The sequence below is a fragment of the Artemia franciscana genome, chromosome 8 (genome assembly GCF_032884065.1).
Source record: "Artemia franciscana chromosome 8, ASM3288406v1, whole genome shotgun sequence".
NCBI lineage: Eukaryota > Metazoa > Arthropoda > Branchiopoda > Anostraca > Artemiidae > Artemia > Artemia franciscana.
The window spans coordinates 12,270,528-12,287,547 of record NC_088870.1 but is presented as its reverse complement, the minus strand read 5'-3'; the positions used below and the strand labels follow the sequence as shown (position 1 = coordinate 12,287,547).

The window sequence follows — 17,020 nt, the reverse complement described above, 5'->3', positions numbered from 1 at the left end:
TTTATTGAACTCTTTATCTAATGCTGTCCGAGGCACTAATATCGGTAAGTTTTATTTGTTATTTTAACACCCTTTTTCAGCTGGTTTATGATTACTGCGTTAACGCACTTACTTCCTTGATATGAAGTACTGACGGCTTTTTTTCAGCTTTTTTTTTACGTTTTGTCAGAGCTCTTCTTGGTTTCTATACAAATATACTAATATTATTAGAATAGCCAAACGTATAGCTTTATTATACAATTATATAACGTATTAAATTGTGTACAGAATTTTGTATGTATTACGTATTAAATTTCTCATTTATAATTTACTTTGGGCAAACAAAAGAAAATACGATTTTATTAAAAATTGACGGACAAAAGCCCGAATAGGCCGTTTCCACATATTTGATATAAAAAAAAAACAGCAAAAACAAGAGCTAAGAGCTCATATGGCACTTGTGACGAGGTCGGAAGAGCCGAGAGCTCATATGGTACGAGGTCGGAAGAGCCAAGAGCTCATTTGGACGAGGTCGGAAGAGCCAAGAGCCAAGAGCTCATTTGGCACTTGTGAGAAGGTCAGAACCTAAAGTTAAACTTTATAGCACAAGATCCTTCTAAATATCAAATTTCATTAAGATCTGGTCACCCTTTCGTAAGTTACAAATACCTCAATTTTCAAAATTACCTCCCCCCTCCCAATTCCACCAAAGAGAGCAGATCCGGTCCAGTTATGTCAGTCACGTATCTTAGACAGGTTTCTATTCTTCCCATCCAGTTTCATCCTGATCTCACCGCTTTAAGTATTTTCTAAGATTTCCGGTCCCCCCAACTGCCCCCCCCCAATTACGTTTGATCCGGTTGAGATTTAAAATAAGATATCAGAGTTACGAGGTCCTTCTAAATATGAAGTTTCATGAAGATCCGATCACTCCTTCGTAAGTTAAAAATACGTTATTTTTCTTATTTTTCAGAATTACCCCCCCCCCCCCCCGCAATTGAGCGGATCCGTTCCAATTATGTAAATTACGTATGCAAGACTTTTGCTTATTTTTCCAACCAAGTTTCATCCCAATCCTTCCAATCTAAGGGTTTCCCATCATTTTAGGTCTCCCCACCCCAAACTTCCCCCAATGTCACCAGATCCGGTCAGGATTTAAAATAAGAGCTTTGAGCCACGATATCCTTCTAAAAATCAAATTTCATGGAGATCCAATCACCCATTCGTAAGTTAAAAATACCCCATTTTTTCTAATTTTTCAGAATTAACCCCCCCCCCCCAACTACCCAAAAGAGAGCGGATCCGTTCCGTTTATGTCAATCATCTATCTAGGACTTGTGTTTATTTTTCCCACCATGTTTCATCCCGATCCCTCCACTCTAAGTGTTTTCCAAGTTTTAGGTTTCCCCCTCCCAACTCCCCGCCCCCATCACCAGATCCGGTCGGGATTTAAAATAAGAGCTCTAAGACACGATATCCTTCTAAACATCAAATTTCATTGAGATCCGATCACCCGTTCGTAAGTTGAAAATACCTCATTTTTCTAATTTTTAAGACTTACTCCCCCCCCTCCCAACTACCCCAAAGAGAGCAAATAAGTTCCGATTATGTCAATCATGTATCTGGGACTTGCGCTTATTTTTCCCATCAAGTTTCATCCCGATCCCTCTACTCTAAGTGTTTTCCAAGATTTTAGGTTTCCCCCCTCCAACTCCCCCCAATGTCATCAGACCCAGTCGGGATTTAAAATAAGAGCTCTGAGACACAATATCATTCCAAACATCAAATTTCATTAAGATCCAATCACCCGCTCATAAGTTAAAAATACTTCATTTTTTCTATTTTTCCGAATTAACCGGCCCCTTTCCCCCCCCCCAGATGGTCAAATCGGGAAAAAGACTATTTCTAATTTAATCTGGTCCGGCCCCTGATACGCTTGCCAAATTTCATCGTCCTAGCTTACCTGGAAGTGCCTAAAGTAGCAAAACCGGGACTTTAGGTTTTCCCCCTCCAACTCCCCCCAATGTCATCAGATCCGGTCGGGATTAAAAATAAGAGCTCTAAGACACAATATCATTCCAAACATCAAATTTCATTAAGATCCAAATACCCGCTGATAAGTTAAAAATACTTCATTTTTTCTATTTTTTGCGAATTAACCGGGCCCCCACTCCCCCCCAGATGGTCAAATCGGGAAAACGACTATTTCTAATTTAATCTGGTCCGGTCCCTGATACGCTTGCCAAATTTCATCGTCCTAGCTTACCTGGAAGTGCCTAAAGTAGCAAAACCGGGACCGACAGACAGACCGACAGACAGACCGACAGAATTGGCGACTGCTATATGTCACTTGGTTAATACCAAGTGCCATAAAAAAACAAGCTAATAAAGTGAGAAGGTAAAAACAATAACCCAATAAATGTTAGAAGGCCTAAAACAAAATCCATACAAGATTTGCTAAAGAGGACACTATCACATAATAACGCAGAGTGAATAAGACTACTACTACTAACAACTAACTGCAGCACCAAGCCGTCTAAAACTAACACAGCTGTGTACGCCCTCGTGCACCCCGTTTATTCAAAGCGAAACTGAAAAGTTCCAATGGTACTTGTAAGACATACCCACTTCCTTATATTCTTCTAATATGTTTTTCTGACGCTCAATCGTAATGAAATATACGGAAGCATAAAAATATAATACTTTAGAAACAAATCTGGGCTATATATTTGCACATTAGGGGGAGGTGGGGGTAAAGTATAGCGGGTCTTCAAGCCTAATGTTTTAGGTACAATTATTCTGCATACTATGTGGTAAGAATTGCTTTTTAACTTCACACTGTCCAAACACTTTACCCCCACCCCACCCCCTAATGTGCAAATATATAGCCCAAATTATATATTACGACCTCCTCTAATCCCGTTCAAGGACGAACTACCTTTCGCTATCGCCCTACTTTTCAATAACCATTCATTAAACATTATTTAAACTGTCGTTTGAAAAAATTAATAATAGAAAACAAATAATTAAACAAATCACAAATACCTCTTGCCACGACATTAGTGGTGATCAAAACTTTCTCTTTCTCTTTCCTGAATCTTTCCAATACAGCAATTCTTTGATCGACCTCCAGTTCACCAGTCAACAGCCCAACTGAGTGACCATCACGAGTCAACTTCTCGGCGAGCCACGAGGCTGTTTTCCTTGTCTGAAAAAGAGAGACTGATTAACCTAAGCTTAACTTAAATGAAAAGCCAGAGAAGTAGCTTGGATGACCCCTGCCACTGGTGGGATGTAAAAACAAATGCTGTTTGACAACAACTCTGAGAAAGAAACTAATCCTAATCTTACTTGAAATGACCGACCAGAAAAAACCCCTAGGCCCCAATCGAAAAAAAAAAACTGATTAACCAAACCTTAATTTAAATGGCAATCCACAGAAGAAGCTCGGACAACCAATGCAACTGGTGATATGTAATAAAAAAAATGGTTTTGACAATCAGTCTGAAAACAAGTCTGAGTCTCAAAAACAAGTCAATAAGTCTGAAAACAAGTTTGACAACAAGTCTGAAAAAGACAATAATCCTACACTTATTTGAAATGGCCGACCACAGAAGAAACTCCTAGGCCCCAATCGAAAAAAGAGACTGATTACCCAAAGCTTAACTTAAATGACAGGTCACAGAAGAAGCTTGGCAACCTGATGCCACTGGTAGGATGTAATAGCAAATGATTTTTTACAATAAGTCTGAAAAAGGCGCTAATGCTAAGCTTAATTGAAATGACCGAACAGAAAAGAAACTCCAAAGCCCCAATCGAAAAAAACTGATTAACGAAAGTTTAATTTAAATGACAGGCCATAGAAGAAGCTTGGACAACCAATGCCACTGGTCGGAGGTAATAACAAAAAGTTTTGACAATCAGTCTGAAAAGAAGCCTGAGTCTCAAAAACAAGTCAATAAGTCTGAAAAAAAGTTTGACAACAAGTCTGAAAAAGACACTATTCCTACACTTATTTGAAATGACAGACCACAGAAGAAACTCCTAGGCCCAATCGAAAAAAGAGACTGATAAACCAATGCTTGATTCAAATGACAGACCCCAGAAGAAGCTTGGAGGACTCATCCCGCTGTTCGGCTAAAATAACAAATGGTGTTTGACAATAAGTTTGAAAACAGTGACATTAATACAAGTTTGATTTGAATGACAGGCCACAGATACAGCTGTTAGGACTCGATGCCATTAATGCTGTATTAATATATTATATTGGAAAAAGAGACTGATTAACCTAAGCTTATTTTAAATGATTTGAACTCAGAGCGGAATTCGTCATAGAAGCAGCTGCATTTAACACTGCAAGAAAGACGTTGCATCTGAGGGTTATTACAATATCCCCTTCAATATATTTCTTATTTTTCTTTACCAAGAAAAACCAAATTCTTGGACACTAATCTATTAAATCTACAAAACAAAAGAAGAAAAGAAAATAGAAGAAAAATAAAATGAATATTTCACTTGTGTTCAACATGGCTTCCTCAGCATTGATAAAAAAAGAATCTGAACCATAATTACTTATAAAAGGAAGTAATATAAAGAGAGAAAAAAAGAAGAAAAATGCACAAAGAAAAAAGACAAAAAGAAGAAAATAAAAAGAAAAAACATATTAGTACACACAATAGCTACTCTTTAGTTCTTTATAGAGTGGCTATTGCATATATCAGTTAAGTATATATCTTTGTTTTAGACATCGTAGGCCATATCGGCTAAAGTGTTCTATTTAATCTTCACAAAGTATACGAAGGCAAAAACAGGATACGAAACGATGTGCTAGGGTTTCTTTTCTTCTTGAAAAGAAGAAACAGTATCCTTATATATATATACAACAGGCTGAGAATGAAAAATTAAAGATTAATCACAAACAAAATTTTAATAAGTATACCAGTGATATGGCTTCATTTTGGTTTAGATTACATGTAAGAATTAAAAAATTAAATTAAACTTTTCTTCCTCTTTCGTAATGATGCCATCTGGATCAGCTATGTCAAACTTGCTGCACTGAAGTATAGTTATAGTACGCGTGTACTTTCTAAACTATATAGTGCTCTAGCTCTGCCTCATACGCTGTATATTTCACCACTTTGGGATTCGTTGTCTAAAAAAGAGCAGTTATCCTGAATTCCCGAGTTGTCTAAAACGGAGCAGGATACCCTGAATTCCCGAATTGTCTAAAATGGAGCAGGATATCCTAAATTCCCGAATTGTCTAAAACGGATAAGTTATCCTGAATTCCCAAATTGTCTAAAACGGAGCAGGATATCCTGAATTCACAACAGTTTATCAGTAATTCCCACAAGAAAAACAATGCCTAGATCAAGCGCAAGCCACAGTTGTAATAACATTTCAAGCAATGTGAATGCTAATTGATTTACAAAAGGAGCCCCTTTTTTTCTTTTTTTTTTATTTAGTCGTCAATTTGCATATTAATAGTTCTCATCATTAAATGAGTGAGGCTTTTACTATATTTGAGTACATAAATACCCCCCGCCATGAATATATAGGGTAAAGTAAGAGTTTGTCTGAACCACCGTTGGATGTTCTTGGGGATATTTACCTCTGGGTCCTCCTCATACAAAACAAGATGTTTCCAAAAAAATGAGTTGCATTGGGAGATTAATTAGTGATTAAATAAACAAAACAAGTTTTTTAACTGAAAGTAAGGAGCGACATTAAAACTTAAAAGGAACAGAAATTACTTCGTATATGAAAGGGGCTGCTTCCTCATCAACGCCCCGCTTTTTATGCTAAAGTTTGACTCTTTCTCTCATCTCTTCTTTTTAAAACAGTAAAAAACTTTAGCGTAAAGAGCGGGGCGTTGATGAGGAAGCAGCCCCTTTCATATACGAAGTAATTTCTGTTCCTTTTAAGTTTTAATGTCGCTCCTTACTTTCAGTTAAAAAAAACTTCTTTTTTTATTTAATTTCTGAACGTTTTTGAATCAATGCATGTTTTGATTTTGGCTCTCCGCAGAGGAATAATTAAAACGAAATTTGCATATATTTTTTTTGGCTAAATGGCTTTCTCATAATTTTGATCGAATGATTTTGAGAAAAAAAAGAGCAGGGGAGGAGGCCTAGTTGCCCTCCGATTTTTTGGTTAATTAAAAAGGCAACTAGAACTTTTAATTTTTTACGAATCTTTTTATTAGTAAAAGATATACGTAACTTGTAAATTAGCTTACGTAAAGAACTTTTGTATTCTCATGTTTTTATTACATATATGAGAGGGTTCGCCCCCTCGTCAGTACCTCGCTCTTTACACTAAAGCTTAAATTTTGTCCCAATTCATTCAGAATGACCCCTGAATCACAAAACCCGTAGAATAAATAGTTGAAATTACTAAAAATACTTTAGCGTGAAGAGCGAGGTATTAGGAGGAGGTGAGCCCCTCATATGGGTAATAATTTCTGTTCGTTTTAAGTTTTAATGCTGCTCCTTACTTCAAGCTGAAAAAACTTTTTCATATTTATTTTTTCATTGTTTTTTTTTTTGTTTCTTAAATAATGCTAGTAAATTTTGCGCTCCCTTCATGGAAATTTTCTTCCCCCATGACAAATTCCTTGATGGAAAGCTCCCCCAGCATATCCCCCTCTTCTCAACCCCTCCCCCCAACCAAAAAATCCTCCTGAAAACGCCTGTACACTTCCCAATAACCATTACTATATGTAAGCACTGGTCAAAGTTTGTAACTTGTAGCCCCTCCCACGGGGACTGAGGGGGAGTAAGTCGTCCCCTAAGACATAGTAATAAGGTTTTTTGACTACGCTGGATAAAATGGCTATCTCAGAATTTTGATCCGTCGACTTTGGTAAAATAATTAGCGTGGGAGGGGACCTAGGTGCCCTCTAATTTTTTTGGTCACTTAAAAAGGACACTAGAACTTTTCATTTCCGTTAGAATGAGCCCTCTCGCAACATTCTAGGACAACTGGGTCGATACGATCAACCCTGGAAAAAAAAACAAACAAACAAACAAACAAACAAATAAACACGCATCCGTGATCTGCCTTTGGGCAGAAAATACAAAATTCCACATTTTTGTAGATAGGAGCTTGAAACTTCCACAGTAGGGTTCTCTGATACGCTGAATCTGATGGTGTGATTTTCGTTAAGATTCTATGACTTTTAAGGGGTGCGTCCCCCTATTTTCTGAAATAACGCAAATTTTCTCAGGCTCGTAGCTTTTGATGGGTAAGACTAAACTTGATGAAACTTATATATTTAAAATCAGCATTAAAATTCGATTTTTTTTATGTAGCTATTGGTATCAAAATTCCATTTTTTTAGAGTTTTGGTTACTATTGAGCCGGGTCGCTCCTTACTACAGTTCGTTACCACGAACTGTTTGATGCTTACTTCGGAGGCGTTTGTAATATAAGGTTCTAAACAGGTTTGACTTTAATAGAACATTGATTAAAGGACGAAACCCCTGTTCAGACCCCTATCTTAATAACACAATGTTCTATGCATACCCAACGGGCCGGGAAGACTGCGGGGATCTGATTGCCTTGCATATGTTTGCACATAAATAATTCTCAAGAAAGGAGAATTTTGAAGCTTTTATTTTGGGGATAAAACGGTTGCATCTTCTTCAGGTTTAAACTTCCACTCGGTTTCTCCTCCCTCTTATCCAAATCAGGGCTACAAGTGTAAACCCTTAGCCTTAACATTTGATTTCTAGTGGTTGATAACTTCTACGATATATTTTCTCTCTTTTCCCTCTTCCTTTATTTATGGAATATTTACAGGAAGTAAAAAGACTTAACACGATATTGTCGATATTGTAGAAAGAATTGTTTTCTAGGGACTTTTATTCCTAGAATATTTTTGAAAAAAAAATTCTTGGCCAAAACGTGGATTTTACTTAATCCTATGTCAAAAAAAGTTCTAATTTTACTTTTTTTAAATTCATTCCTTAAATCTAATGCTTCATCTCACGAAGAGTTTATGTTCCGCGTGTAAAAATAAATGAATAAATAATAATAATAATATTTTGTTACTAAATAATAATTTGTTTTGCCACCGGAAAAGAGAAAATCATCAACAAGAAAAATGCAACTTACATGACAAAAAATAATTGCTTGTCCCACTGAAACTGATGAATAAATCATAGCAATAGCTCTGTATTTACTTTCTTGTGAAGGGCAATCAACATAATATTGCTTAATGCTTTCCACAGATTCCTCCTCTCTCTTCAATTTAATAATATAAGGATTTGGAATTATGCACTCAGCAAATTGCATCACATCTTTCTCATATGTAGCTGAAAACAACATCATTTGGCAGGTTTTTGGCAATAGTCTGAAAGATACATGCTGATAATTAAATACCTTAAACAGGTTAATCATCAAAAAACAAATTAATTACACACCAATCGTAAGCGCACACAGGTTCAATTCCAATGGACTGGAGGAAATCTATGAAATATTGAGAATAACTTCGATTTTATTTCTCGAACTACCCTAGGAATGATGTATGGACGGATGGAAGATATATAAACTTATCTATCAACAAGTGAAATGACATGATTTATATACATTCCTAAAAAGAGTTTACGCCACATTTGCCTTTCACTCACTCCGACTATATGTCTTGGCTTTTTCTACAATTAGCCATGGCTATTATAAGGGTCTATACAGATTGACTTGGTAGATCCCTGGAGAAAGAGACAACGAGTCTTCGAACTACTTTGAATGAACTTCGGTCTTTGGCACAAGATCGGTCAAGTTGGAGGTCAACCGCCGCTGCCCTATGCGCCCTCAGGCGTAGCAGGATCTAAGTCAAGTAAGTCTAAGTAAGAAGAATTTTCATTAAAAACCAATGAACAGTAAAGATTTCTTTAGTAGGTCTTTTGGAAAAGTCTAAAAGATAAATATTGACAAATTAAATATCTTAGACAAATTAAAAATCGACAGACAAATTAGTCGTAAGTGTACACGAGTTCAATTCTTATAGAGAGGCAAAAATCAAACCATATTAGTTACTTATATTGAAAGAAAAGTTTTAAAATTTATATCTTACTCTATCCCAGCTACGGACTGCTGATCACAAGAAAGGAAGAAAAGACCGAAATTATAAATGCTTTTTAACGACTCAATTAGCTGCAACAATGAAATTACGAATCTTATACCATGACCACCCAAAGTGAGTTACTTCTCAACTTCAAAATCTCACAAAGAAACGGTTCGGAAAAGCTACAAACGTTAATTTTCCTTGGATTATTTTTTTCATTATTTAAAAATCAATAGACAACAAAGTTTCTTTAATTTATTGAATCGCAAGACAGAACTTGCTATTTGAGGATATAAATAATTCACGTAAACATCACATATAAAGAATAAATACCTAGCGCAGTGTCTCCTAAAGTGCGGAACGCGTACCCCCAGGGATACAAGAACAGTTCGGTGGGGGCGTATGTTGCACTGGAGTTTAGTGGGGATTTATCTCCACCATGCATGAAACAGGATATTGAACGTTGAACAAAATCCGGGAATAGAATTTTTAATCAGAAAACCAATTAATCAGCTGAGAAAATATGGAAGGCGTTGAGTGACGTTTTTAATCAGACAGCATATTTTCCAAATTAATCTTTCATATTTTCAAAGCAGAAAGGGGGGGGGGGTATATATTGATCTAGAGAACGGTAAACGCCATCTATGTCTACAGGGGGCAAGGGGCTTCTGGAACAACCTCCTCCCTTGGGAATCTCATAATCTTTACAATTACCACAATATTTTCCTATAAATGTCATATGATTTACTTTATGTTATTTTTGACCCCCTCCTCAAAAAATCTTGCTTCAGATTCTGATTTATTAACTATTTAAGAAAATGGAATAAATTTCGGAAAAAAAATGTGCGTGTGTCTAATGGATTAGTTGTGGTGGAATTCGGATTATTCAGATATTTGTCAAAATAAACCAGTTTCTGGTGTACACCAGGTCCGCTAATTAATTGCAAATACATTAATTGCAAAATCGGCTAAATTATGCAAAATCTCTCAACGCCTTTCCTGAACCCTTTTCTAACCTTTCCTATTTGAATCCACAAAATTAACAAGAATCTGTTATAATAGGCATGATTCTATTCCTATGCAGCAAATGATTTTACAAAAGATTTTGTTCAAAATTAGTTTTCTGTAGTAGCATATTTTGGTTTTAAACAACAGAATATAAAGCCTCAACTGGAATACTTGCAGCTGCCAAGACTTGTCTTTAGACAAGTCTTGACATCTGTCTTTAGACAAGTCTAGACTTGTCTTTAGACAAGTCTAGACATCTGTCTTTAGACAAGTTCCCCTAAACGACTAGGATTCATATTCGAAATGACGGTTCCAGGTTGGAGAGTTGATGCAAGAACTGTCTAGAAACGAACGTGAATTTTGTTCAAATTCAATTTACCGAGTTAACAAGCAATAAAAAATTTGACAAAGGGCTAAAGATTATTCTCATTGGGCTAAAGGGTTGAATAGTCGATGGGCTGACTACGCTCATTGTTAACGTGCTTAATTATAAGATTAACACTCTTTTGGTATTTTATGGACTCTTATCCTTTTTTTAGGGAACAAATTTATGAGCATATCACCTAAATAGTCAAGTGTGGTACTAAAAACTATGAAACATGAAAAAGAGCAAGGACATGATGCTAACATACAATCGTTCACAAAAGCTGCTTAAAAGTCCTTTCAATACACGAACACGGCAACATTTCTTCTCTGAGCGTGTTGCTAAGCGACTGGAATAGCCTCCAGGTTGAAATGGTTAATTCACCCACAATTATGTCCTTTAAGTACAGACTTGACAAATAATGGAATAACGAGTCACAAAAATATGAGTGGGAGTTTCTGTCCCATTCAACCATCTACTGATGTTAACCTCAATCTTCGCCGTCATTGGCATCCAGCATAATAAATTCAATATGGACCTTAATTATGTACCGGAATGCGAATTAAGGTATCACAGAGTCAGTTGATTTTTGAATTAAGATCAACTTGGTAGACTGTGATGAGAAAGAGCCATGGCTAATCGGAAAAAAGCCTAGACAGATAGTCTCACTGAGAGGCAACTACAATACAGTTTTTGCAGAGAAAAAAAAGCTTTTTAGAAACAAGTCACTTCAAATTTTTGTGAAGTTTTAAGGTCAAAGTGAAGTTTTAAGTTAGTTATAAAAATGAAACGAAAAATTTTACCACAACATCATATTTTCGAGTTGATTATTCTAAAATGAGTTTAAGAATCAATCAGTTTGTGGTAATGAGCTGTAAGTAAGGAGCGAGCTGTAAGCTCGGGTCAATAGTAACCAAAACTCTAAAAAACGGAATTTTGATATCAATAGATACATCAAAGAATCAGCTTATTATGCTGATTCCAAATATATAAAATTCATTAAGTTTGGTGTTACCCATCAAACGCTACGAGCCAGAGAAAATTAGTCTGATTTTTAAATAGGGGGGAAATATCCCAAAAATTCAAGAAACCTACACCATCAGATTCAGCGCACCCGAGAACCCTACTGTAGAAGTTTCAAACTCCTATATGCAAAAATGTGGAATTTTGCTATTTTTGCCAGAAGACAGATCACAGATGTGTCTTTTTTTTTGGGGGGGGGGGGGGTGATCGTATTGGAGAAATGGTCCTAGAAGATCGAGAAAGGGTGCATTCCAACGGAGAGTAAAAGTTCTAGTGTCCTTTTTAAGTGACAAAAAAAGATTGGAGGGCAACTGGCCCCCCTCCCACGCCCATTTATTCCCAAAGTTATCTGATCAAAATTTTGACAAAACCACTTTGTTCCGTATACTTGAAAGATCAAATAACTATTTCGTTAGGAGTAAAATGACCTCCCACAGTCCATGGGGAAAAGCCTTTATATTATGAAATTTGTCTATTGTACACGTATAGTATTTGTTACCAGGAAGTAATCAGACATTTTTCGGGGGGGGGGAGGATTTTGTACTTGGAAGTGGATTTCCCTTGGGAGAATCTTCCTTGAGGAGGATAATGTTTGCGAGAGGGGGTGAATTTTCCAAGGAAAATTTACACTGGGAAGATTTTGACAGAATTTCTATACGAAATTCTTGTTAATTGTCTTACATTATCTTTGCGAACTCAATTTTGTATGTGGAGATATTCTGGGGTAATTATCCAGGGGCTATTTTCCGCATGTTTTGATTTCTGAAAAAAAATCTATGGGAGGGGTATTTCCGGAATGATCGGGAAAACGATTAGAGATTAAATTCTTTTTCAAATGAAAATATGCTAAGGATAATTTTTAAGGCTGAATCGTCCGCAAGAAATTTTACGGGGGGGATCTTCAGGGAAGATGGAAATTTCTGGAGAGAACTTGACGGGGGGTTACTTTACGTTGGATGAAATGTGACGGAGCAGTTTCTCATGAGGGCGAGGGGGGAGGGTATATGTCATGGAGGCTGAGCCATACTTATCTCCATTATTTGAAAAACAAGCGGAAATTAAATATTAAAAAAAAAACAAGTTTTTTCAACTTAAAGTAAAGAGCTGCATTAAAACTCGAAACGAACAGAAAGTATTCCGTATATGAACGGTTTCCCCCTTCTCAGTAACGCTAAATCAAGCTACTTACGCTAAAGTTTGACTGTTTGTCCGAATTTTTGAAGAACGACAACTGAAATACAGGGGCCGTTTAATAGGAAGCATCTTTAAAAGTGCTAAAAGCTTTAGTGTAAAGAGCGAGGGAGAAACCCTCCGCATACGGAATAATTAATATGCAAATTTCGTTCTGACAAAATAAAATCACCAGCGCCATCTAGAATTTGGTGTTTCTTGGCATTTTTTCAGTCAACGCCATGTTACATTTTTTTTCTTTTGTTTGACACTAGCTTCTGCTTTCGCTCTTAATAGACACTTTTTGTTTCAAATCTTTAAATCTTTTTAAAATCTTCCTGATTACTTTATCACCGACTCCCCCCACAAAAAATTCAACGTCACTCCCTCTTCACCTTCCCCTGTCCTTTCCTGCCATAAAAGCAAAACGTTGATGACATAAAAAGAAAGGTTATCTCTGAGATCGAGTCGGTGACTAACTGCATGTATAGGGAACGCAATAGCCCATCCGTTTTATAATACAGGTCTTATGTAAAGTATCATTCAAGTGCAAAAACACTCAAGTCTTAACTTCTTCAAACAATCAGACACTTTATGGACATTGATCCGACAGCAGCCATGAGATTCTCTTTTTAAATTTCTCGCCGGTTTGCTTTAAGACCTTGCTAAAATTACTGAACGGTTCCGATAGAGCCTTAACGCCATAATTTATATGATGTCTTCATGGAATATAAACTTTATCTCATGTGTCTTCAAACCCCTACGTATTATGTGAAATCCAAGAATTCCATCTCACAGTCACTAAATCTTCTCTCCATTGCTCTAATGAAGACCCAAGAGAACTGGTACAATTTTATAAAATAACTGTTCAGTTAATTTTGCCATCAATTTTACAACACACGTGATTTTAACAAATGGAATTTAGCTTACGATTTACTCCCTTTATAGTTCTTTTTTCTTTGCATATTTTTGAGCATACATAGCCATGCATGACTAAGAATCTACATACTTTAATTTCCTCAAATTTTCTAGCGTATTTCGTTTTCCTTACCCAGAGAGCTATCAAGGCCACCAAATCACTCTTATATATTAAAGAAAACATCGGATTCAGCATATTAACAAAGCATAGATATTTCTAGGTCAAAAAGATTTAATAAACTAGGTTCAAAAAGGGACATTTTAGCACAAAACTTTGTATTAAAAACTCTTATTTTCTCTCTTTTTTGCCTTTGAACATTTAGGTTAACATTTTTTTTCAGGCATATAGCTAGGAACATACATATTTTGTGTCTAAAAATGGATAATTAGAAATATGTGTATTTTTAATAAACGATTTTAATGTAGTAATAAGTGTATTTTTAGGGGTACTTTGATAGAATTCGTCTCTTCTTTCCCTTTCTTTCAAGAAATATACTCATCTTATAAATACACTGAACCAGTGGTTTCCAAACCGCGGTAAGCGTATCCCATGGGGGTACGCAAAATTTTTTAGTGGATACGCCGCCAGCCGACAAAAAATAAAACAACTCTTTTAACTCTAAGAGTGGCAATTTTAGTTACATTTTGGCTATAGTTTACTTAGTACCAGTAACTGAGAAGGGGTACCTAAAATGTTTTGTGGATATAAAGGGGTACAGTGTCTAAATAAGTTTGATAACCACTGCAATAAACAACAACAAAAAAGAATATAATAATAAACATGTCACTTACTTATGGATACGAATGCTCTGATCTTGAAGGCCTTGCGTGTCAATCATAATGTCAGCTTCATCCAACACAAATACTTTCATCTTGGACAGGTCAAGACATCTTAACTTAGTTGCCCAGTCAAATACTTTGCCTGGTGTTCCGATTATCACTTGCTCGGTTAATTTCGTTCCTCTGGACACTGAAATAAAGAAAGACCAATAGTTCAGTAGACAACACTGTCCAAAACACCCATGGATAACTGGTTGAAAAGGAGCAAAAAGGTGGCGAGATGTATCACTTTCCAAATAAATACAGTTTAGCTCATGATTCGTACTATAGCTCGCTAAGCTTAAGCTCTGGGAAGAAAGGAGCATAATACAGGTACTTTGTTCATTCTACTATCCAAACCAAAGAGTATGGGAAACTTATAAGAGTGGAAAATGGCGCCAGTATCGACAAAAAAAACATCAACGCCATCTAGCATTTGGCGTTACGGCTTTTTATTAAGCCTTGTAATTTTTTTTCTGTCAGAAACTGAGATGAGACACTTATCGCTATCCTAGTTTGACCAATTACACTAATTAAATTAATTATTCTTATTATTACCCTGAGAAAAATGTCAAGTGTCGACAAACGCTAAATAGCATTAACAGTTTTTTTGGTCAACACTAGCGCTAGTTTCAACTCTTATAAGTTACCCATACTCTTTGATCCCAACTACAACTTTCACCCCTTAAATTTGAATTAGTTGCAAAGAAATAACTAATTGACTTCTAAAGCTTTCTCCTGATGAAAAAAAAAATTCCATATTCCTTTGAAAGAAGTAAACTCAAAGGCCAAACCAGACACTTTGCCTGGTATTCCAATTGTTATCTGTATGGTTAGTCACACAGTAAACTCATTAGGTGGGTTCTATTCCTCTACCACTACTAATAACAATTGACAGCAGTACCTAGCCGCAAAAGACCAACACAGCTGCGCAAGCTTCTTCCCCATCTCAATCTACTCAAAGATTTAGTTTTTACATCCTCCCAAAAAATTGCGATTTCCTTTACATGATTTCTTAAGACCTTTACGACGATTGACAACTTGCACGGGAAACAGGGCCCAGTGGACAACAGGCCCATAACTAAGCATTGGTTCCGGAGAGGACCCAAATACAAAAAACTAAATAAAATAAATAAAACAGCGAAAATCATTAAAGATCCTGATATTTCAGGGGAAAAGGGGGTAAAGGTCTAGAGCATGGGTTATTGAGAAGGAAAATCGCAAAAAAAAATAATTCTTACTTCATAATACACAGAATGATTATAGTTAACACATTTTGGTCACAGATCCACTTTACTTTACCCTCCCCCTCTAATGTGCAAATATATAGTTCAAACTATATATTTTCCGTTCATTGTGCCAATGCATCTCTCCCCAAGACCCGGTTAAAACGAGAGTGAAGGGTGGTGAAATACATGAAAAATATATAATTTGGGCTACATATTTGCAAATTAGGCGGAGGGGGATAAATTATAGCGGAGCTGTCACCAAAATGTATTAGCTAAAATTATTCTGCATATCATGAAGTAAGAATCATTTCTTTTTAACATATTTACTTGTCAGTAGCCCTAGTCTAGACCTTTCCCAAGGAGGGAGACGATCCGGAAGGTTCCACCCTGTGTATGTGCTTGTTCATAATAAAACTGGACGAACTAACTTAGAAGGGGTGGAAATGTATCTGGTAGAAATTTTAAGATTACCATTTGTTGTCCTAGAAACTTCGAATAGAGCTCGTTCGATTGGAAATTGAAAGGTCTAGTGCCCTTTTTAACAGTCGAAAGTGATTGGAGGGCAACTAGCTCCCCTCCCACACCCACCATTTCACTAAGCCTATCCAATCCAAATTTTAGATAGCCATTTTGTTTAACATAATTGAAAGGTGCTGAAATTATGTCTTTGAGGATGACCCCTCCCCCAGAGCCGTCAAGGCAAGGTGGTGATCTTATAACTTTTGAAGGGGGAATATTGGATTGGTAATCAGAAGTTCTAGTGCTCTTTTTAAGATACAGAGTAATCAAAGGATGGATAACCCCTCCCCCATACCTCGTATTTTCCCGAATTGTAGCTAATTTTAATTTTGAGATGGCCATTTGTTGTCATAAAAACTTCAAAACAGGTCATTCCATTGGAAATTGAAAGGGCCAGTGCTCTTTTTAATAGTCAAAAGTGATTGGAGGACAACTAGCCCTTCTCCCACACCCACCATTTCCCCAAACACATCCAATAAAAATTTTGAGAAAGCTATTTTGTTCAACATAATTGAAAGGACCGGAAATTATGTCTTTGAAGATGAACCCCCCCCCCAGCCCTTGGGGCAAGGTAAGTTATGCCCTGGAGGAATATAAGGTATAAATAGACACGGTGATCGTATAAACTTCGGAAGGGGCTAGTTGGATTGGTGGTCAGAAGTTCTAGTGCTCTTTTAAGATTCAGAGTGATCGGAGGGAGGATACCCCCCCCCCCAAAAAAAACTCGTATTTTCCCATGATGTATCTGATAGAAATTGTGAGATGGCCATTTGTTGTCATACAAACTTCGAATAAAGGCTCATTCGATTGGAAATTGAAAGGGCTAGTGCTCTCTTTATTAGTCAAAAGTGATTGGAAGGCGATACGCCTCCTCTGCCCACGCTCGTCAATTCCCAAAACACATCTGAAAATGGCTGTAGATTG

The 17,020-nt window shown here is 36.6% G+C and overlaps 1 protein-coding gene across 1 annotated transcript in view; it reads right to left on the bottom strand.

Annotated features, from left to right (window-relative positions):
• The window catches only part of LOC136029990 (ATP-dependent RNA helicase DDX19A-like), a 49,013-nt gene that overhangs the window by 7,458 nt on the left and 24,535 nt on the right, over window positions 1–17,020 (bottom strand). Inside the window, exons 5-7 of the mRNA XM_065708576.1 lie at window positions 14,322–14,499; window positions 8,098–8,335; window positions 3,025–3,187 (exon numbers count right to left, since the gene is read on the bottom strand). Coding sequence (XP_065564648.1) covers window positions 3,025–3,187; window positions 8,098–8,335; window positions 14,322–14,499 — 579 coding nt within the window. The remainder of the gene's footprint in view (window positions 1–3,024; window positions 3,188–8,097; window positions 8,336–14,321; window positions 14,500–17,020) is intronic.